The 23,143-nt window shown below is 38.2% G+C and overlaps 1 protein-coding gene across 3 annotated transcripts in view; it reads left to right on the top strand.

The window, feature by feature from the left end:
• Window positions 1-23,143, top strand: part of PIP5K1B (phosphatidylinositol-4-phosphate 5-kinase type 1 beta) — a gene marked incomplete at its 3' end in the record, with an annotated part of 111,813 nt that overhangs the window by 13,990 nt on the left and 74,680 nt on the right. For all 3 annotated transcript variants that reach the window (XM_080362869.1, XM_080362867.1, XM_080362868.1), the window contains exon 2: window positions 22,874-22,955. In XM_080362869.1, the coding sequence (XP_080218995.1) occupies window positions 22,899-22,955 (57 nt within the window). In that variant the 5' untranslated portion in view covers window positions 22,874-22,898. The remainder of the gene's footprint in view (window positions 1-22,873; window positions 22,956-23,143) is intronic.

Below are 23,143 nucleotides of genomic sequence, written 5' to 3'. Positions count from 1 at the left end.
TAAGAACATATATGTAAGAAGTACCTTCATTGTGTAGTAAAAAATGTTAGCTTTCTAACATTTTAGATACTACTTTTCAGTAAAAATCTATTTTTTAGTATTTTTTTTTAGTATTAAAGAGTTATACAGGAACAAATTACTTTTCCATTTCGTAGTTCTGATGGTATGTTCTTTTGAGGATATTTTTCAGTTTGTCACAGCATGTTAACAACAAATTGTATCTTATAACCCTTTATCTCTCTGTGTGTATATGTACAAAATACGTATGTATAAATATCTTCATAATATAAAAAAAGTCTAATATGCAATGTATAATGTAGACAGTATATATAACACATATATAAAAATCGGATATGTAAGTATAACAACTTTCTTCAGCCTACTTCTGAGGGGCCTTTCTGGATTCAGGTAGATTTTCCATTTTGTGTATTTCCTTTCGGCCTAATATGCCTGCCTATTACTTAAATATGTGCTTTTACAGAGATTAAAAATATATGCACTTTTCCTGTGTTTTCAAAAGTCTGGTCTAAATAGGAATGTTCTTAAAATCAAGTTTGTTTCTAGTAAATGGAAGTGATGAGAGTATGTTTGTGAATGATTACAGTATAGTTTTTTTTCTGTCTTGGACTGTGGAGAGGAAAAAGGGCTGTTAAAGAGGTAATTTATAGTCATATTTTCTTTGAAAACGTGATTAAACATGCTCCCCCGCCTCCTCCGCCACCTTTGGTCTTATTTTGACCTTGTAAGAATATGAACACATCTTCCATAATTTTATAGTTTTGAACATGGAAACTTCACAGATTGCCCGGGCTATAGGTGTCTGTACTGTCATCCACATGGGTGGTACTGCCTCTCGCTACCTGTCCCAATGCTAGAAGCAAATATAGATGTCTTATAAGGAGCACAGGGCCCCCTTGAAGTTGTAACTCAACAGCTTTTTGTAAAGAGCCAGCAAGCTGGAATTTTTAGGTACTTCTTGTGCAACTCAGACACTGGAATAGAAAAATGCTCTTGCAAGTCACACTGTTGAAGCATTAATAGAGCTTTGCTCTGCAGGCATGAAACAATAAGTACTCTCTTTTCAGATGTTCTTAGCTATCAAGCAAAGCTCCCAAAGCTGTACTCCAGGTGCTTGCAAACACTGATGTTTAAACCTTGAGTTCCTTGGCCAAAATAGTGCATGCTACTGGAAAAAATAATTAACATAGAAAGTGTTTCCCAGGTCAGCTAAGTGTGAGAAAGTGTAGTGTACCTGTTTTTAACATTTGAAAGTTTGCAGAATTATGCTTCCTGCTACCTTTAGTCAATGGCCAGGAGAATAGCTAGAAACCCAAACCTGGAGCAGCTTGTTTTCTGCTGATGTTTGGTGAAAATATATTTTTCACAAGAGAAAAAGGAAGGCTAAAGCCTGTCAAGGTATTCAGTTTGGTCTGATTTTTGGATGGTGAAAATGTATAAGGCACTTATTTCGTGCATCAAATCCAGCTTGCTTTACAATTCACAGTTTTTCTGAAGTGGTGCATTTCTAGTTCATGAGTTGAAGTATGGATACCCGGAGGAGTGGGTGTGGGGATGTTCATAGGGTGGTCTTGCCCCTTTCTGTCCTTCCAGGCGATATGCTTGCTAGCTGGTCTGCAGATATTTTTGCCAGTAAGTTGGAGAAGGCTGACAGTTTCTTTGCCATCTACCTGTGAAGTAAGACCATATGTCAGTATAATGGAAAACTGAAGTAAACTGTAAGGATGGGAAGAACAATGACCTAGAATAACAAGCTGGTTTATTTTCAGTAAGGTCTGCTTTCATCTTACTTCTCTTCAACCATCCCCCTCATCTTCCAACCCCCAATGCAGATAGACTGCAAATAGATATTTGTCTGGTAACGTGTAGGATTCTGGCAGTGAGCGGTGACCAACACAATCAGGAAAAAGAAGGACTTTTCTTCTTTCATGGTGTTTCAGGAAGCACGTTCAACTCCAGAAATCATTGGATTGAGTGCAGGTAAAGCTTCAAAATACACTGTTTTCATACAGGATTGTAAGAAACTGAGCTGCTTTTGTCAGTTTAAATAGGCCTCCTGAGTTCATATTGCCAGCCTCTTTTGTAGGAAATGATATGGTCAGTCCTGTTTGGACCTACAGCGTATTGCAGATGCAACCTTCAGGACCTCGTATTTTTTCAACTGTTGAAAACCGCATTTTTTAACTCCAGGACTTTGAGTCCATGCTATAAGCAGATTAAAAAACTACTGTTTCAACAACAACAAACTTAATAAGTGTTTTCATGTGAGAGAGCTCTGTTTTCTTTCTCAAGGTGTTTCCTTAAATATTGTTTATCAGAGATGAAGTACCTGTTGTAGGATTGTGCACTATTGGTAACTCACACAGATCATTTGACAAATGTCCTAGCCATGGAACATCTTAGAGGAGAGGGAGAGAGTCACATTGAGGGTGGTGGATGAGAAGAGCTTCCATTTCTAGTCTGTTGCAGGACCACACATTTCTTTTCTCTGGCTCTTCTGCACTGTAGCAGGATGCATACATAAGGCACCTGCCTGCTTTTTATCTAGAAGGGTGATCGTCTGGAGTGATGGACCTACCTCTCCCATCTTGTGTTTTTCTTCATGTTTTCCTCACTCTCTTGAGATTTACATAATATGCTTGTTTGGAATGATGTTTACAGAGGTCTCTGTAGCCTGGGTCCTCTGTTAGATGTGAAATACATTGGACTTTCATCATCTATGCCCTAAATTGAGGGAGAATATATATATATTCTATATATAGAATATAGATATAGAATATAGATATATATATTCACTATATATATGAAAAGAAATGCTAGTTTCATTTATGTATATGCAAATAGGTAATAGTAGTAGCTTTTACAAAGAGTAACGAGGCCTGAATTTCATCAGACTAGATGACACTGTATTGATATTACTTTATTGTGTTCTTAGTAACTGATGAAACAAAACTGAGATGTGCATTTAAAAACAAAGTGATATATTATGGAGAGAAAAGTAACAGAAGCCTGTGGAAAGTTTGCAACTCCACACGACATATTTCTCGATTTTTATTTTTTTTTTTAATGGGCATCTTGATGAAATTAAAATATTCTGCACTTATTCTAGAAGACCTGTAATCAGCTACTACATTGTATCCAAAGAGTGTTTTTTGTTGTAATCCTATTAGTGCCTCTCTCCTTTTACCCGTTTTGTGAATGTAAATGTTTTTTTGGTGCCATAAATTTGCTGTAACCACCCCTTCTTCGTGACTGGAACAATTTTTTCAGGTCAATAGTTTTATTACAGCTCATTCCAAGTTCTAAATTAACCTTAAATTAATCTAAACTAGTCTTAAAATCACCCTTTTAAGGCTGACAACCTGTTCCCCAGGATATGCTGTTACTTTGATGTAACTGTGTTCAAATAAAATCAGATTGGATATACATGCTTAACAAAAAGTGGTCTGAAATACTATTTAAGTGGTTTCATCTCCCTGGAGAGTACAGAGGCATAGCAGCATCTCCTAAAATTTTAGTTCCTTATGTCCCATCAAGTAAGTGTTAGAAATAAGGCCATCAGTTGAACAGTGAAGTAGTCGTCCACTACCTGCCTTGCTTTTTGTACTGTTAGAAAATTCCTTTAAATGGGAAATCAAATTGTGTCCTGTATATACTGCAAGAGTTTTCCACTTAGAAAAAAATAATACATTAACATGCATTAGATCTTTTATGGACCATTACCACTTAATATAAATAGACAAAAAACCTTTTTTGTAGCATTCACCTCGGACTCTGTAACTTGAAAGGCAGGGTGCTGCTTTCATCTCCGATGTAAGTGGGAACCCATCTGAGTGTCTCATTTTAAGAACAGATGAGCAGTAGTGGATATCTGAAAAATCAGAATAAGAGGTGAAAACTGGTAAGGCAATTGTTCTTAATCTTACCCACAGAGTTAACAAACACACATACAGTAGGGGAAAAAAAAGGTTTCTAATATTATTTTTGATGCCACGCCATATTATACAAATATTTGCAAGAGCTTGAAAGAGTGAAACCATAATTCTGAGAAGTCTCAGTGCAGAACAGGACAGTTGGCCTCTGTGAATTCAATGATTCTGGGTTGTTCAAAATACACTTGAATTTTGGCAGTCCAGTTTCTTCCAAAGCGAAGTCAAAACAGGCAGTAGTACCTATAATGACACTTCTAAATACAGCTGATCATTGCAGTAAAGTGGCTTGTATATAATTTCCATTTTTTGAAGGTGAGGAATAAGGAAAGTGGCAGAAGTGTTATAACATGCTTCTACAAAGGAAACGAGGATGTCAGAGACTCTGTATTTCCATGATAAGTCATATCTTTTTGTCCTGTGGGCTCTGAGTTCTTGGCTATCTAACTAACACACGAACTCCTTGCCTATAAGAGATGGACCTATTTCTTGTCTGAAGATGCAGTTACTGATGGTGTAGTATGTGAGAATTTCTTGTTAAAGGGAAGGTTCATGTGCAATTCTGTCTATATGTACAACTATTGAAAGGATTCAAGTAGTTTCCCTTTTAGACCACTCTGAACTGTTCAATTTCATGAGGGGCTTGTTTCCTATTCATAGTTTCCTTAGGATTAGTTTTGCTTTTTCTGTTCTATGTGGCTACTTCTGCAGCTATTGCAATAAAAAGGTGGGTTATTGTTCAGTACATAGGTACTTCCACTTTATTTTCTTTTAACATGTCCTGGTTCTGCCAATGGCTAAGCATCGGAGTAATTTTTCAAGGGTCATAGGGATGCAAGAAGTAAGGAAGACACATTTCTCCAGAAACAACATTGATTCTCTTATTTTTGAGCCACTTCTTGTGATGCTTAAATGTGTTCCTAATTATTGATAAATGCTGTGTAGACAAACAGCTCAAGGGAGTGGATGTGGACTGTTTGTCATTCACTTAGTCAGCCTTGGCATTATCATTGCATTTTGCAAATATTACAGGCCCATGAAAATAATGATGCGTGGTGCCAAGTGATAGGAGGGAACTATATTGGGAAAAGTGTGCGGTGACAGAGTGTTAAGAATGCAGTGGTGAAGCTTGCTTATACAGGATCACACGTACTGTAGCATACAGTCAAGGTGATGTTGATTTAATGAGCTGCAAAGGCAGTTCTCGGACTCTTATCTCAAATTTAACATTGATAAAATTGTGTGTTCTGCAAAAAGCCTACTCTGAATATATTTATTAACTACCTTCATTTTCAAAAATACGAACAAATTTCATTTCACACAGAATGTTGGGAGTGGGGGAGAAAATCATGCTATATTTTTTCCCTTATTATCAAAGATGTCTTTTCCTGGTAGGAATTGTGCAACAACAAGCTGCAAAACAGGAAAAAAACAGTGTGTTTCAAGTTACCATGAGAACATTTGTGTAGTTTAGTGGTTCAGTTTGGAGATTAAACTAGAATTTATCTAGCAAGAGTGTGGATCAGTTGAAATAACGATGGGGTCCAGATGTTGAATAGGAAATAGAACTCTGAAAAATCACCTTTTGAGAATTCCGCTGAGCGTGTGAAGAACCAGACCTGAAGAATGACATGTTTGTAGCTAGGTATTATGTTATTGTGTCCAGGATGAGGCATGGTGAGGAAAATTCGGACTTCTGCAAGGTGTCTGCTGTGGGAGGAGAAGCAGAGGCCTCCATCGCTGCATGTGGAGTGAGGAGCTTTGTGTTTGGGCCTTGCAACAGGCAGCAGTGACTGAGGTCTGTGCCAAAACACGAGAGATGGGCTCCTGCTCTGGTGATGAACTGACTGCTGTACTAAAATCACACAAATGTTATTTGTTAGAATTGTGGCCATGAGGTGTAAAGGCAGTTAAATCACAATGCTGGTATCCTGTATTTCTCTCTTGGGGCCCATAGTTCAACCTGTATATGAATTAGAAGAAGAAAAATTCTATGCATTCAATCTTTACTTTCTCTGTTCTCTTTAATCTGTGATCTATTTTGCATGGTGTAATGACAGAGGAAAAGAAAGGCTGTGTGAGGCCTACATGTCTGTGGGACAGGCTCTCAGTTATCAAAAAACATGTTGGAGGAGCAACTTCGCTCATTTGGGCCTGTCTGGTTTATTTTGACTGTGCTTCTCATCCCTGTGATGCTAATTTTTGCCTTGGGTAACAGGTAAGAAAGAAGCTGAAACATGTATCTTTGTTCAGTGTGGAAGAACAGCATAACACAGAACTTATGCAAAATAAGTGCACGTTCACATCTTGCTCCCTTGTCTCCCTCCTTTAGCCCAAAGGTTCCTTTTGTAACCATTGAATTATCCCACACAGAGAGTATGCAAGCCAAAACTCTTTTCTGCATGCAAATGTTACTTTCTCATAAGGAACACTGTGCACCTAGACTTCCAATTTGGTCTGTTTTGTGTGGTGAAATACCATTTGGAGGACCATCACAAATATGGACAGTAATGCAACCTTAGTTGCTTGGCAAGGTTTTAAAATATGCTTTACCAGCATCTCCTACTAAAGATCAATACATTTGAAATAACCATGCAGGAGGATGTTTCCCAATATTGACAGGATGTACTGCAAAAGATTCAAGTAGTATTTAATATCTTGCTGAATTCTTTGGGTGTGGGGTTTGTTTTGTTTGGTTTGGTTTTTTTCTTTGGTAAAGATTTCATCTGGTTGTTAAGCCATAGAACTGAAGCGTTATCTCCTTTTTTCTCTGATTTTGTGGTACCAGAATTCTTTCTACAGTTGCTTTTGTTTTAGCCAAAATTATGCATATGAATAGTAGTTTAGATTGATCCATGTTCAAATGTTGTTGTACTTGATGTATTCCTCACAGAAATGCATCAAACTATTAAGTGGCTAAAAGATACAAATATATGGTGGATAGTATTAGTTGTTTTCTTAAGGAAATGACAGCAGAAAAGGATTTAAGGTGGTTGTCTTTAAGCCACTGGTTTTCAGCAGTCTACTGAAAGATTAGGAGACTTGATAGTAGATGTGTGAGGAGTTAAAGAATCCAGACTTTCTGAGAGAGGTGAGTAGGACTCTAATTTTTCTATGTTTTGGCTGTCTACAACTGCAACTATTTTTCATAACAGCGCTGTGCTTAACATAAACTAAAAATCCTAATAAACTAAAAATAAACTAAACATAAACTATAATGTAAACTAAACATCCTGTTCAAGAGTTTGGCATCAAAAAGTTATGTACTGGTATGCACGGTTAAGGGTAATAAGAATCACATCTCACACAGGCAGATCAGCTACAGGTTGGTACCAAGTAGTAGAGGAAAATACGAAAGAAGTGTGTGTACATGTGTTTATATATATATAATTTTTCACTAAATGTGAATGCTAAATTTCTGTCTGTAGTTTGTGGTATACCTAATAATAGGTCATGGTGAAAGTGATGAAACCGAGGCTGGACAATCCTTTCTTTTCAAAATAACTTGATATAAGCAAATGTGATTTACTGCAGCAAGCTGCTCAGGTCTGCTGAGCCCATAACAGGCTTCTGCATGAACCAGTTCTGGTTTGTTTGCACAGCCCCGCTCAAAGTGTCTTTAGTAGATGGGTCTCTTCGAGCTTTCCTGCAGTGCAGGAGCAAATTACAATGGTTTCCTCGGTATCTAAGCTCTTTGGGTTTGGCTGGTTGGTTTGTTTTGATCTGTCTCCTTGATCTTGACCATGGATTGATGCCATTTGGTAAGACAACAGTTACCTCACAGCAGGCAAACAGGGCAGGATTGAATATCTCAAGCCCTTTCTGTGAGATAAATGTATGTATCTATGCTTCACAGTGAACTGACCCTTCTGTATGTTGGGTCAAAAAGTACCGTATTGTCCTGGATATAAAAATCAAGTTTGTTTTCTTGCTCTTTTCCCTACAACATAACTTTATACTGTTAGCTGTTTATTGACTTTTTGAGTTTATTTTTTCCTTCCCTGTATCCTTTTGACTATTCAAAGTTAATGGCACTGAATTCCTGTTTTTAACAGGCCAAAGCAGAAAGCCTTTCTGATCCATGTATTTCCCGTTAACATATATTTCCCTTCCACTTTGGCTCCCTTGCTCCTCATCCACTATTGCTTCCTATTACTCCTTTCTTCCCATTTCAGCTGTGTACAGGCTCTGACCGAGTCTCTCCCTTCCCTTCTTGCGCATTTTTATTTTATTTTATTTTTTTTTCTCCTTTGTTCCCCATCTCAAATTGCTCACTGTGTTTAGTTGGACCCTTCCTGCCTGTTCCATGTGTGAGAGTCTTCAAAGTGAAAGAAAGTATACTTCTCAGATAGATTCAGGTTTTTTCCTGTTGTGAGGACATAACCATAGCAAAGGAAACCAGTGTCTTGAAGGTTAGTCCAGGGAAACACAGTTTTGGTAGCCTTGGCTGCTCTCTGAGCAAAAGGAGTGTACACCCTCATGGAGTTACGTGTCATGCAGGTATGAGGTACCTCTATAGATTCCTCTTCCATCTGACCACCCTGGTAAGTGTTAGCGCTTGGAAGCTGTATTTGTTACGCAGAGCTGTGCTACCTGGAACTCGCTGGCAGGGAAGGACACCCTTCCCAGCCTGTGCAGGGACCACACGGGCTGACTCTGGGACCTGACAGGCCTATTGATGCAAGAGATTATTCAGAGACAGGTGTACCAACACAGGCAAATTGTTTGGTAGAGCAATTGATAAGGAGTTATTTAATTAGAAAACCTCCTCGTTACTTACATGATTCAGAGAAACTCCCAAGTGAAGCATCTACCAAAAAGCATTTCAGGATGTCTGCTTTACCCCTGTGAGGGGAAGTGGTTTGTCATCAGCTGCTGGGTCAAGGCTGTTGTGTGTCCTTGTCACAGCCTCACTTGGCATCGCTCTAGCAACTCCTTCATTCTCTTGAGCGAAAATGGAGGCTTAGAGCTCTGTCTCCAAATGAGTGCGCTCTGCTGAAAGCCATTTGCTTTGAAGGGAGATAGGGATAGTGTCCAGTTTTTCTGGCTTGTATGCTGGACCAGTGTTAGTCACTGCTAATAAACAGCAGCTTTTTTAATGTGGTGCAGTGTCTTCAGTCTGCATTGTGAGGCATTTTACAGTGTCCGCCCTTCCTCTCACATGCGCACACACTAACTTGCACACACAGACACGTAAACACACCAGCCAGAGTGCCTCGGGAAAGATTTTTATCTGACCTCCTCATCAGATTCTTAAATTAATGGCCTTCACTTACCAGCATTTGGATAATACAGTGCTCTGCAAGAACACTGTTCATGCCACCATCACCATTTTTGTGACCTTCTGCTGCAGCTCCTGCTGCAGCGAAGGGGCCGCCTCTGTCTGTCCTGTGGCCACCCTTGGTGCTGGGATGATGAGGAGGGGTCAGTGTGCTGGGTAGTCTGGCTGGCTTTTATGTGTCTCAGTTATTAATTTTTTTCTTGCCTTTTATTTGGTGGTCTTTGGTAACTAGTGGAGGGGTGCAGTTCAGTGCTTTTATAATGGTATTTTATGACAGGACCAGTCTCTTCATTTGCTCTAAAGTAAAAGCACAGCTAGCTAGTCCAAAATATTGAGTATCCCTTTTCACCTACCTAGCAAATTGACTGGCTGCTTATTCCTGGGAGCAAGACACAAACTGGAGAGGTTTTGGGGGTAGTGAGTGCACACTGCTAGCAGCAACTCTTGAAAGGCAATTTTCTATAAATACATTTAAACATATGTGCCATGCAGTGTGCTGATTTATGTCACCTCAGACTGAAAAAATTACAACCCAGTAGCTGGTAAAATCATAGGCTGAAAAAGGTGTTTGTTTAATTGGACACTCCAGCTGATTAATGCCAGGTAAGGCATATCAGAAAGTGGAGTATTACATTGTGTACTTTAAATCATAAGAACACTCTGTTCCACTGAGAACCTATTAATTTAATGGATTTTCTTTTTCCGCTTTAGTTTATGGAAACCATGTAACGTTCATAGCCAGTGACTATATTTTATCTTATTGGAATTTTATTTTATTTCCTGTTAATGATTCATAAAACAGTATGCATTAAGCAAAAAGTGTGGTGTGTTTTGTTTATTTTTCTGAATGCTGAAAGCGTTATTTTTACCTTTTGAAAACTGTGGTGTCGGCCATTCACTGACTTACAGAGAATGCTGTATGCCTTTTCTAACCTAGTCATAATGATGCTTCTACCCCAGTTACAATGATACATTGGGAGTTGTAGATAGTGTTTAAGAGGGCTTCTGTGTGAAGGAAGGAGATTCTTACTGGGGCCTCTCAAGGAGTCAGAGACCTCTTTCATTTTTGGGAAAACTCACATTTTCCTTGGAATAGCTGACAGGTTCTGGTCTTTCTCTTGAAAATTCAGTGGTGTCAGGCTGTGTATGGTTCTGCTGCAAAGTGTTCACCCACTGCTTGCTCTTGTTGCTGATTGTGAACTGTCTCCTTTTTAAATCCCACTCTCATTGTGTTCCCTGTCTTCTGTGTGTGTTAATAAAAAGCTAAGTTACGTTCAGATGTATCTTTTGCTTATAGTGATAGCTTAAGATTTTGAATTTTCCCATAATTTTTCCAGATAGGTTATTTTAAAAAAATAAATTTCCTGGGGAGGAAGACTGTGGTGGTGTTATATATTATTTATGAACTCACATTTTTCACACAAGAATGTTCATATTGATGCAATTGATGAGGAGTATAAACCACATCTAGAAAATAATGGAGTGTTTCATAACTGGCAAAAATATTTAGAAATGACTTCATTTTACTTTCTTGCTGCCAAAAATGTTCAGGGGCAGGTTTTTCCGTTTGATTTGGCAAGTGAAAGACTGTTGGAAAACAATTTGCTTATATTATCTGGCTGTAAATAACTACTTAAAAAATGTTTATTTGAAAACTTTTGTATCGCCATTAAAAATCCTGTGGCTAGGTTTTCATATCTTAGAACAGCTGTACATATTCCTTCCCAAGATATACCTCATGTTCTTAAATGTCAGTAGGATATGTATGTACACTGTGGTTTTGTTTCTTAAAGTACACTACAAGTATATTTATAATTTCAGATGAGTGCCAAATTCAGCACGGTGTCAGGCTGCTGCCAGGCAAAAAGCAGTCGGTTGCTCATTCTGGTCTGCCTATCAAAGACTGACTTGGAGAGCAGAAATATACGATCCATTATAGGAGCAGTCTCAACCTCTGAATTTAAGCAGCCACATGGTCAGGGAGTGGCATAACCTAAAAAATAGTAGCATTTATTTCGGTGCACTTAGTGGTGCAGTTCTTCTGTAGTGGCTGTAAGATTGCTGTCTCTATTTGATGACAACTAGACAGCAGCTGTGACAAATAGCAGCTATTTCCTTACCTGCTGAGCAGTTCTTTCCTTAATTAGTTTCAGAATTTGACTTTATTGTATTACTCTTGCTTTTTAAACTACTCCTGCCTAATGCAGCTTCTGAAATTATTTTTTCTCCCTTAAAGCTTTTTTTGCTGTTTGAAAAGAAGCATGTTAGAAAGCTCATTTAAACTGAGAAGGTGTTTGTGCTTTATAGAGCATTTCATAAAATGAAATAATGATCTCTCTTCCCATAGCTCTGCAAGTGGCTTGGGAAAAATCTCTGAGGAACTCTTGCTGTATAGGAAACTGAGAACTCTTAATCTAATCAAAGGAATTTTGGTGATGTAGAAGGTTTTCTGTGTTGAGAATTGTACAAAGGGGTTCCTTAAAAATGATTTTCAAGAATAAAGTGAGCTTTCTGTTGAATTCTAACTAAAATTAAGTTGGACGGGTCCAAGGAAAGCTTCTTATTGCAGTTTTAACTTTCCTGAAAGAAGAGAGCTTTTTTGGGGGTGTGTGGTGGGGCATTTTGTTTATTTTTAATTGGTCATAACAGATGTTATCATCCAGTACAGTAACTTCAAATGTTTCTCATGTAAATTTAGATATAACTTTCAAATTAGATGCTTACAGTGGTCTTCTGTATCTATTCTTGAGTGACCTTATTTTTCATACAACCTAGGCACCTGTAAAACAAGTTGCTGTTTGAATATATGTTTGGGAACTTAACCATAGCCGTGTGTTACTGCAGATCTTTTCCTCAAGCTAATTTTGAGCTTAGTTCTGATGCTATTGCCCACCCCATTGGGCACTACTGATAACGCTTCTTTCCATCTGCCTCTCAGTCTTGCTTTCTGGTTTTGTCAGAAGTAGACTTGCAGCTCTGATGTTGTGCAAAAGTACGTGGATGATTGAAGCAACTGAGACACTTGATCTGCCATTCAGCATGGGCCAGAGGTCTGACATGTTGCATCACCTTCTTCATCCCCTTCCAAGTTTCTTCTTGATCTCAGATGTGTCCATGTGACAGCTGTGTTTGTGGTTGTAAGGAGATCCATTGTGGTGATTATTCTTTGGCTGGTTATTTTCCTGTTAGCTTAATTGTCTAGGTGAGTTCTCCTGGAGCCTGAGGAACATTGGCACCATAATAAGGAAGCTGGGAGGTGCCTGCTTGTAAGGCAGGACCATAGCAGCACCAGCTTGGATCAGTAGAAATTGTTGCACATGCACAGCCTGAGTGGTACATGGTGATACTGTGGAAACCAGGAGGAATCATGACAAGATATCCAGACATTTTCCTTCCTTCAGGACAGTATCAACTACATTTAAAACAGTTGTATAATCTGTCAAAAAATCTCCAGTATTGCCTGTCACATCCTCTAAGGTAGTCTGTTCCAGTCTTCAACTGTCTTTTTGCAGCTGTATAGAAGGGCCCTCAAATAGAGGCAAAACTGGGATTTTAAAGACTTGAATTTCCTTGATAACTTGGCTGCTGAAAAGCTTAACTTAGTAAAAGCTGTATATACAAGTTATGCTTGCAGGACCCAGGGTAAGAAAGCATAGAGGACTTGAAGATCATGATAATCCACTCCAGCATTCAGCTCAGTGTTTCCACAGCATATCCTTCTGCAAAGTTTGTTGTGATTGATTATATGCTAAGGGGCTGTGTAGTTCCCAGTGTTATTTCACTTAAAGTTGCCAGTGGAGAACTGATGAATAAATTATGCCATCTGTTTTAGTGCACTTGAATTATTTTAACCACAGATTTTGTGAGTTGTCCACTTAACAATCTTTTTTGCAATGTTATTCTAAGCAAATAATTTCTATTGTCTTTCTTCATTAGGTGCTTCTGTTGTGAAGTTCTATTTGCGTAGCCATTTTGAGTTGGTGAAGAAAATCATAGTATGGCTGACCTTTTGTTGTGGTGGAAAAAGGTGTATAGGTAGAGAAAAGAGAAAAGTCTCAAAACAGAGCCTTACAACTGTTGTGAAGTTGTTTCATACACATTTCTCATAGTAGCGATTAGTCTTGTGCTTTTCTACTTTTGGTCTTGTGTGTTCACTCTATACTTTTTATACTTTATCCATTTGACCTATTTTCCTTTTTTTTTTGTATGCTTCTTTCTGGAATTTCAGATCACTAAAGTTGTTGTTTTGACAAAGTTCCTCTTTTGTATATATTACCCACCAAGTAAGGTGGGGTTGTTTGCACTTCTGTTTGTGTCATTCCTTTAGAAAATAAGTAACACTTTCACTGACCTCCTTTCCCCATCGTATGCATCTTCGTTCCCCTTGGATCTTACCTACCAATTAGGTAGTGATGTAGCTTGCCTTACTTTCCTTCCAAAAATCATAACCACCATGGCATGTGTTCCCTGTCATTCAATTTTTTATGTAGTATCAAAGGCAAATGTAGAATAATTTTCCCTCTGGTGCTTTTTGCTTGCTTAATCAACCATTGGTCCCAGCATGCTGCAGTATTTTGTTGGACAGCATGTGTTATGTGATGGTGTTATCTCACAGTGCAATGTCTGGTATGTGTTAGTAGCATCAGGACTACTGCCATATCGAAGTTGCTGAAGTGATGGAGCAGAACTCTGATTGTGGACTCTGCAATGTCTTCTACCTGTGCCCTTCACCGGGATACTACGGTAACTTGTATTTTCTTCTGTTGCATACAGTTATATATAGTGTGTAGGTATTTTTCTTTCGCTTATCTCAAAGAAAACCCCATCTTGATGATTCTTACTCTTTTGTAACCCCCATTGACCTTGTAAAAAGATGTCTAGTCTTCTAAAAGCTACTGTTGTTGGCATGTGTTGGCATCAGTTATGAAAACATAAATCGGAATTAGGAAGTCTTCTGCTGTGTACAAATATGCCTTTCTACTTCATATGCTTTCAGTCTGTTACAAAATAATGATAAATTAATGAGGCCATTTCACTTTGTAAAAGGAGGGCCTGTTACCAGTTTCTGCAAAATACACAGTGTGACATCAGTTACGTCAGGGATCAAATGTTTGTTCTTTCTGATTGCTGGTCTGGGATCAGCCATTTGGAAAAGTTCCGTAGTTTTAAACACGAACACCATATACTATGCAGTAGAAAGTTTGCTCTGCTTTTACAGTTGGTGTTTGGATGGACATCAAAGATCCTTCCGTGCTTCTGGGAGCAGCAGAAGACACAGCAGTTGACAGCAAAGGTTAAAGAGGCTAATAGACAGTGGAGGGGTAATATAGATTTAAGACTCTCAGAATGTAGCTTTGAATTTGGAAATTCCTAGAGGGTTTTCAAGTTATTTGTGAGATGCAGAATTTTAAAAATGCAGAAAATTCCAATGGAAAGGGGTGTGTTTTGTTGGAGGAGGACAGTATGCTATGTTGCCAAGGACTTCTAAACTTTCATTCCCTTAATAAAAGTTTTATGCCCATTGTTGTAAGCAAGTTTCCACCTGAAAATTCACAGTGGATTATTCTTAAAACAATTAATGTGATTTGTTACAGAAAATAAAATAAATAGCTATAACTTGTGCTCTTGTTGAGAGAGAACAGGTTAATGCACTAGGAGTACAATGAATTAATAGAAGAGGGCAAGACCCTTGAGAGCTGTCAAATCTCCTGAGTAAAAAAACTGTATTCTGAGTATTTGTAAACTTTGATGGATGTGATATTTGCAGTTCTACCTTTGTGGTTTTTTTCCCTTTCTGAAAGCTAATGGGGCAGGATAGATAATCTGACAAGTCTTGAAGTAAACTGAAGCATTACAATATAAACCGATGTAGTTTATAATATAAATAACACTGGTAAATTACTTTTCAGCAAACTAAAAGAAGTTGGCACTTCTATTATGACCTTTGTTAAAAAAATCAAATACTATGCCACAATCCTGTAAATAGGGTGTCACTGTAGAAATCAAACAGTGTCAAAATCTTAGCATTGTACTTGGGTTAGTTACTAAGAGCCTAAAAGATCCAGCAGGGCACTGAAACTAATGCGGGTTATTGAGCTGAGTAAATGAAGGTGGTATGAACAACTGAGATGATTTAGACTAGGTGAACAGTCCAAATGCCACCTTTGTGATGCTTTTTGCTTCCTGGTTTCTCTGTAGCCTCTGTACTGTCCCGATGTTGTCATGAAGACCGTGAGATGATGATTTTTTTTCTTTTCAATTTTATTTTAGATGTGAATTTCATCACTTTGTGTATTACTTGTGATCTCCACCTCTCTCTTCTTTCTGAGAGAAAATAAAAAACTCACTGGATTTATAGGCTAATCAGGTCTTGAAACTAGACAACACGAGCAGGATTGTCTTAAGAAAAATTCTTTTTTTTTTTTTCTGGGTGCAACAGGCTATACAATTTCTGATCTGCTTTTTTTAGCTTGGTGCAGCTGTTCACTGAGAAATCATTCATCCTAGCATTAATTAGCAAGACTAACCTCTTACAGTTTTCGGTAGTGTAACAACTGTTACAGTACTGTCACAAATTTTACCCAGAAGCTTTGACTTTGAATCATATTTAACAAGTTGGGGGTGGAACTTGCCAAGGTAACAGACCTAAACATTCTTTTTCCCCTCTCCTTTACAATTAATACCTTTTTTTCTTTTTCTTTCCAGATAGGCAGAAAAGATAGATTTGTGGTTTGGTGTTGGTTTGTTGGGTTTCTTTTGTTTGTTTGTTTTTTGTTGGTTGGGTGTTTTTTTTTTTTTTGTGGGGGTTTTTTGTTTGTTTTTGTTTGGTTGAGTTTTTTTAAGCAGGATAAATCAGTTGTATCTGTGATGCACTAAAAAGTATGCTCTGCTTTCACAGTTGGTGTCTGGAAAGAAGTAAGAGATCCTTCGTTGTTTCTGTGAAGAGCAGGAGTCACAGCAGTTGACGGTAGAGGTTAAATAGGTTACCAGGCATTACAGTGATCGTAGGCATTAAAGACACTCAGATCGAAGTTCTGAATTTTAGAATTCATTGAGGAAAAGAGACTTTTTCACATTTTAAGCTTTTCCAGAATTTTTGATGGTTGTCCAGTGCATTGCAACATGTAAACATTGACTTCATTCTCAGGGTATATTGGTTTAAAATGTATATATCTACTAGCTTTTGCTTCTTAGATGTTTTTGGCATGGGACATACAGGTATGTTTGATCTTAGATTGCTACATGACTACTGATACGATAAAGTGAATGCATTCCACAGACTGGTGGAGGAGAAGAAAAAAATAGCTGAACTGTATATGTATTTTCTTAAAACTTAGTGGACACATATATTACGTCAGTTTTTACTTGAGAGCTATGTAACTGTGCAGACACTCATGTGCAAAGAACATTCACTGAAATTAAAAGATACGAGTTGAGGGGGTTAACTTGTGGTGGCTGTTGAGAAAATTGTACAATGTTTTGTGTATTGCCACGTTTCTTACTCTGTGAGCTACACCGAATTATACTTCCTTTCACTTGTTTACATTTGCCTGTTGGCACACTGCCTTGCAGGACTTGCAGGTTCTCAAACACTGATCTGCATTGTTTGGTCACTTCAGAATGAAGGCAATTAAATAATGAAAAATAGAGTCACCATTGTTTTAAAGCTCTATAAAGAAACTGAAATGCAATCGATGTAAAAGTTCTAACAATTTAGGTCACGCTTTTCCCTTGCTGTTAACAATTCATCTGCCTCCTGAGAGTTCTGAGAACAGTGCAATGTGAAAAAGCTTGGAGGTCCCTTCTTCAGTTCCTGTTCACAGGGACACCTGGAAGTATGCCGATATTTTTGACTTGATTTCCTATGGAAACAAGATGTGTGTATGTGATTTATATTGTGTTGGAGAATATTTTGTGTGTCCTGAGCCCCTCACTTTTTATTGACCTAAATTTGTCAACTGAACTTGACAGTAGTCCAGGGTACCAGCAAGTTTAATGGAAAAAAAAGATGAGATGAGATCTAATTGGGAAAACTAGTGCTGATGTATGTGTTGTATTGGATGCCCAAGAGTACAGGAGGGAGGGAGACTTTATAAATGCATCATCTTCAAGAGAAGTTTGGTCAGTTCCTAAGAAGGTGTGAGTTCCAGTCTTGCTCATCCCAAGGCAGTAGGGGAATTAGCATTATTAGTGCCTTTTGATCTTGGAGCTGCTCTCTCTAAGAATACTGTGAATGATTTCAGGGCAGGGTGGGGGAGAATCACAAAAGATCGAGTTCTTAGTAGTTTTTCATTAGTGAGTATGTGTTGCGGGATTTCTTCTGCTGTGAAGCATTTTTGGTTTAGAGGTTTTGCTCCTTCCCCCAGCAGTGTGTAACACAGATTTCCAGTTCCATGCTTGAGCTGAAATCTGGCACTGTGTGACCTTGTCCCTCAAGTGGTTTGTTGGAAGCATGTTGCCATATAGGTTTGCAGGTCTTTTTAGTGAATAGAGGAGCTGACTTGGCAAGCTACTTTCACAACTGCCACAAGGAAAAATATGATCAGACAAATCTTAGCAGTTAAAGTGAGTTTTTCTGTAAATGAAATGGCTGAGATTTTCATAGTTGCATTAAAAGATGCTGCTTTGAAGTCGTAACAGAGGAGTAATGAGGGCTACCAAGGAATTCAACTTGGTGACTCTTTTCAATGGAATACACTATAAATGCTATTTATAGAATTAGAAATGCCTGGCAACATCTTTGTGTTATGCTGACAAACTGCCATGATCAGGAATGCAGTCTGGTGTTGAAAACTTCCAGTTACTTGGGACAAATAAAATGATTATTCTGATAATCTCATTTTTTTGTCTTATGCTGAGTTAATATCTTTGGTATGAATTTAATATGAGATTCTGTGTGCTTTTCTGAGGAGTCAGCTGCCCCATTCTGGGGGTTTTGTGTCTTTCTGGAGGAAGGGAGCTCTATAAGGATTAGAAAGTGACTATCTGTAATAAATAGATTGTCTGAAATGCATCAAAGTGCAAGAAACAAATTTCTGAATTAATTGCAAAATTTTGTATTCCATCCCAGTACCTTCACTTAGGAAAAAAAAAAAAAAAGTGAAAAGAAGATCCAGTTGTGTGTTTCAGACTCTTAAAGCTAAAAAATGGGCACCTGTCTTTTTGGTTTATTATTGGTCTTAAACAGACTGCTGTGATTTAACCTGGCAGGCAGCTAAACACCACATTCAGCCATTCATTCTGCTCCTACCCTCACCCCCAGAGGGACAGGAGAAGAGAATTGGGGGCGGGGGCGAAAGTAAACCTCATGGGTTAAGATAAAGACAGTTTAATAGAACCAAAGTGGAAAGTGATAATGATAATAATAAAAAAAGAATATATAAAACAAGTGAAGCATAATGCAATTGGTCACCACCCATCAAACAATACTCAGTTCCTGAGCAGTGGTCCCCTTGTGAACTGTTCCCTAATTTATAGACTGAGCACAACATCAATATGGTATGGAATAACCCTTTGGCCAGTCTGGGTCTGCTGTCCTGGCTGTCTCTCCCAGTTTCTTGTGCATTTCCAGCCTCCTCACTGAGGCTTGGTATAAACATTGCTTGGCAACAACCAAAAGGTAGGTGTATTATCAACATTAATCTAATTCTAAATCCAAAACACAGCACTATACCAGCTACTAAGAAAGATATTAACTCTATCCCAGCCGAAATGAGGACACAGGCCTAATTGCTTCTTGTATTGTTTAACTTCCAGGATTCTCCTCGTGCCCACTGGAAAATTTTAAGTTTTTTGGGGTTTAAAATTTTAAGGTTTAATTTTTGTTTGTTTTTTTACTTCTCATATTTAAAATTACAGATTAAGCCAGGTGAAAAGGCAGCAATACGTTTTCTCTCAAATGATGTTTCTCTTTCTGAATATATTAGCCACTGTAGAAGCCTGGCAGCAGTACACCTGGGGAGGTGTTTCTCTCAAAAGCCTGGGAGAAAACGTATGTGAATTTTAACTACCAGCCAGGACAAGGTGGCAGTCATAGCAAGAAGCTACATGGCTTGTATTTGGAATGTGATTCCTAAATAGCATGTTTAATAATTTTTTAAAAGCACTGATAAATTTAAGAAAATCATCTAAAGATGCTAAGAAATGCATTCTTCAAACAATTATTATTTTCTTGGTAATGAAGAAAAGGCAGAACTCATTTTTGCCTGCCTGAGGTCTGTGGGAGCTTAACAATAGTATTTGTCATGGATGTTTGTTTTCATTGAAGCTGGTAGGAATGCCAAAGTTCACTTGGAATTGAGCTGAAAGGTGTTGGTGTCATAACCTGTTAGCTGCGCCTAAGCAATTAAGGTTGCGCAAAAACAGATACTTATAATCTGGCAAAATGAATGCTTTATGCTGTTGGTAAAGGGTGAATTGCTGCAGGAAAATGTGATTGAAAATTAAGGAACAAAAAGAAAAGCTGTGTAGGAAGCTTGCATTTGCTGTCACCTCAGTTCCTGAAGCTCCAGCTGTGCAGTGGGCAGGCGGAGCTAATGCAGCAGTGCCCTAGCTGGGCAGAGAAACTAAAAAGGCGGCCCTGTAGCTTTGGAGTAGAATGCATATGGCACTTTTGCCCCAGAATCTTGAGAACTACAGTTTCTGTTAGTTGGGGAGTGTACAACTCAACAATTCCAGTGCGAGAAACTAAACTGTGAGCCACAAATTTTTCGTTTAAAGATTGAAGCATATATTGAGTAGGTGTGATTCTCTTAAGTCTATGTTTAGGACAAGGATGGAGATGTTCTGAGCAGAAAGTTGGAATTGAAGGCTGTAGACTTGTGTCTCAGGAACTGAGCATTTCCCACTGTTTTCTGCTGCGAGGGAGACTGGTGACCAAAACATTGACTTTTCAAGAGCATTTGGGAAAAATACTCTTTGAATTTCTACTGGATTTTAATGTTTCTCTCTTTTGTCATCAGGTAGGATGTGTGGCATCTAAGAAGCCAAACAGAAGATCTTTATAGCCCAGTTGTTCACTGAATACTGCAATATCTTTAAGACTAAATGTTTTGCTCTTCTATCCCTACCCCTAACCCACAGTCTTACTTTATTGTGAGCCTGTTCTTTCTCAGATACATGCAGAGGTCCAATGCTTTAGTTATGGTAGTTTCCTGCTATTGTAATAAATAAATAGTAGTAGCTTAGCCTGGAAGTGGGTCCAAGTCTTTAAGTACTGTCTTTACACTGTTAAACCTCAGCAAATCTGAGAGGGTAGCTCTTGCTATGTACAATATAAAGCACATGAGAAGGCAGGCTGTATCATTTCAGTAGCTGCAGAGCAGGGAGAAAATACATGAAATAACAGTTGCTTTGAAAAAAAAATTATTAGCATGGAATAGCTGTCATACCAAAGATCACGGAAAATGTTTGACGCAAACCCAGTTGTGGTGTTAGATCTGTGTGCTCTGTTTCTCAAAAGATTAGGAACTGAAATAATTCCATTCTAAATGTCTCTAATAATGAAATAAACTGGTATAGTTAGGAAAAATTTACTTTCTTCATTTTCACATAAATGTTCTTGATTAATTTGTTTGACTATAGTGGGAACAAACAGGCTTTTTTTCACATGTCTGGCATGCGTGTTTTCTTCACTTAACATCTTACTGAAAGGAAGTTCTGGTGTTGCATTCATGTTTGGCTTTTGCAGCATATGTATGATCATATTTTAGGAAGTTTTGAGACTAGTAGAACAGCTTATTATATCGATAGTCCTCAGAGGTGTGTGGAGAACAACAATTTGAGGGGTTTTGGTGGTTTTACCTAGGGATCAGTTTAATAAACAGTCTTCCTCCTACTAGCGACTCAAATGACATTTCATTTCCTTTAGAAGTTGTTTTAACAGAAGTTCCTGATGTCTGAATGAATATCCTGATAGAGTTGCAGGCATGGATTTGTATTAATTAATATCAAATGCATGAATATAGGTAAGATAGATAAACTACACACAGTTTTAAAAGCTATCATAATTGGTTTAATGCCTTTAAGTAGGAGTTGATGTATAGGATCACGCTAATACACATCCAAGTAAAGGAATTACTGATGAAGCTACTTTAATTGCCAGAAGACTACAATGAAGAATGTAGCTAGCTGCAGTAGGAAAATACTGTGATGTGATGTTAGAAGAGGTTTTTCTAAGGAAGCTTTGTTTTGTTGTCAGAAAATCCAGGTTTCTACTTGTTGTCCCTTTTTTTTTTTTTGGTCTCAGGTGCAATTAATAGTCTGCGTCTCAGAAGGGGAAGAAAATACTGTTTTGAAGTCTTCTATTCTTAGTGGTGTTCTGTATACTTTTCAGATTACTGGAAAATTAAATTCAGTGAATGAGGCCTGGGAATATTTTTTTGCTAAATCAATTTTTAGTTTTATGCAAGTTGCTGTCTGTACTGATTGAATACAAATGAGATTGATTTTTCTTCCAGTAGGGCTGAGAAGCTGAATCAAAGACTAGTCTTACTGATATATCTTGAAACAGATGCAGAAGATGAGAGGGAGAGCTGATGCCAAAGAGCTATCAAATAATATCTGATTATGTGATATTTTCTCCTATGTTTAGTCAAACCATTTTAACTATGAAATAGCTCACCTCAACAAGATTACTTGGAGAAATTATGCCGATAGTAACTACCATTATTAGAAACTTCCAAAATGAATTTGTTGTCTCTGTCTGTTCAATGTGGAGTCTTCCAAACTGTCACTCCTGTTGCTTGTCTTTTGAGTTTGGTGGAATTAAACTATGGACTATCCAAAGTGATCGGTTTATTATTTAATTTTTAAAATCCTCATGGAAGAGAGCATGTGATTACACAACACTCCAGAGCATGTACGTCTTCTGCTGTATAGAAATGTTTATTGTAGCATTGCTGGTGCTACAGTAGTGAAATTTCCCTAGGGCAAAGGGAAATTAGACTGCACTTATTTTATCCTGTGTAGTTCTGCCAGTTTCTAAGTACATTAAACGGAATGCTGCGTTCAGCTCTGGGACTCCCAACATAAGGAGGGACATGGACCTGTTGGAGCAAGTCCAGAGGAGGCCACAAAGAAGATCAGATAGCTGGAACAGCTGTGCTGTGAGGACAGGCTGAGAGACCTGGGAGAAGAGAAGGCTCCAGGGAGACCTTATAGCAGCCTTTCAGTACCTAAAGGGGACCTGCAAGAAAGATGGAAAAGGACTGTTTGCCAGGGCCTGTAGTGATAGGACAAAGGGTAATGGCTTTAAACTCAAATATTGTATACTTAGATGACATATAAGGAAGAAATCCTCAGTGTGAGGGTGGTGAGGCTCTGGAACAGGCTGCCCAGAGAAGCTGTGAATGCCCTATCGCTGGAAGTGTTCAAGGCCAGGCTGGACACGGCAACCTGGTCTAGTGGAAGGTGTCCTGCCCATATCAGGGGCGTTGGAACCAGCTGATCTTTAAGGCTTTTAACCGAAACCATTCTGTGATTAGTAATCAAGTAATGAGTAATGAGATAGTAATGAGATAAATGTTGATCATTCATAGCTGGTTTGTTTCTTAGGTTGAAGAATAGTAGAGAAAGGAAATCTAAGGCTGTTCTGTGATATGTAAATTTGTGATGACAGAGTGATAACAGATTTTTCTTTTAATAGGTTCTGGAAGGCATTAAGAACACTTATGAATGGCTTGATCTTTGCTCTCAGCTCCAGAAGACTTGTCCTGTTGTTCATAAGGGTATGCATACTTCTGTTGTTACAGTGGTGACAAAATCTAGAATGATTTTAAAACATATAATTGTAGTAGTTCGTTTTATTCACTTTGGCAGCCACACTTAGTGTCTGACCCAGGTGATCTCTAATGTAGTGGATTATTCTTGATCTGGTGTTGCTTTATAGCTATGATAATATGCATTGTCAAATAAA

Source organism: Nesoenas mayeri (assembly GCF_963082525.1).
Source record: "Nesoenas mayeri genome assembly, chromosome: Z".
Taxonomy (NCBI): Eukaryota; Metazoa; Chordata; class Aves; order Columbiformes; family Columbidae; genus Nesoenas; species Nesoenas mayeri.
Note: the sequence above shows the minus strand (reverse complement) of the source record. Positions and strands in the feature narration are given on the sequence as shown.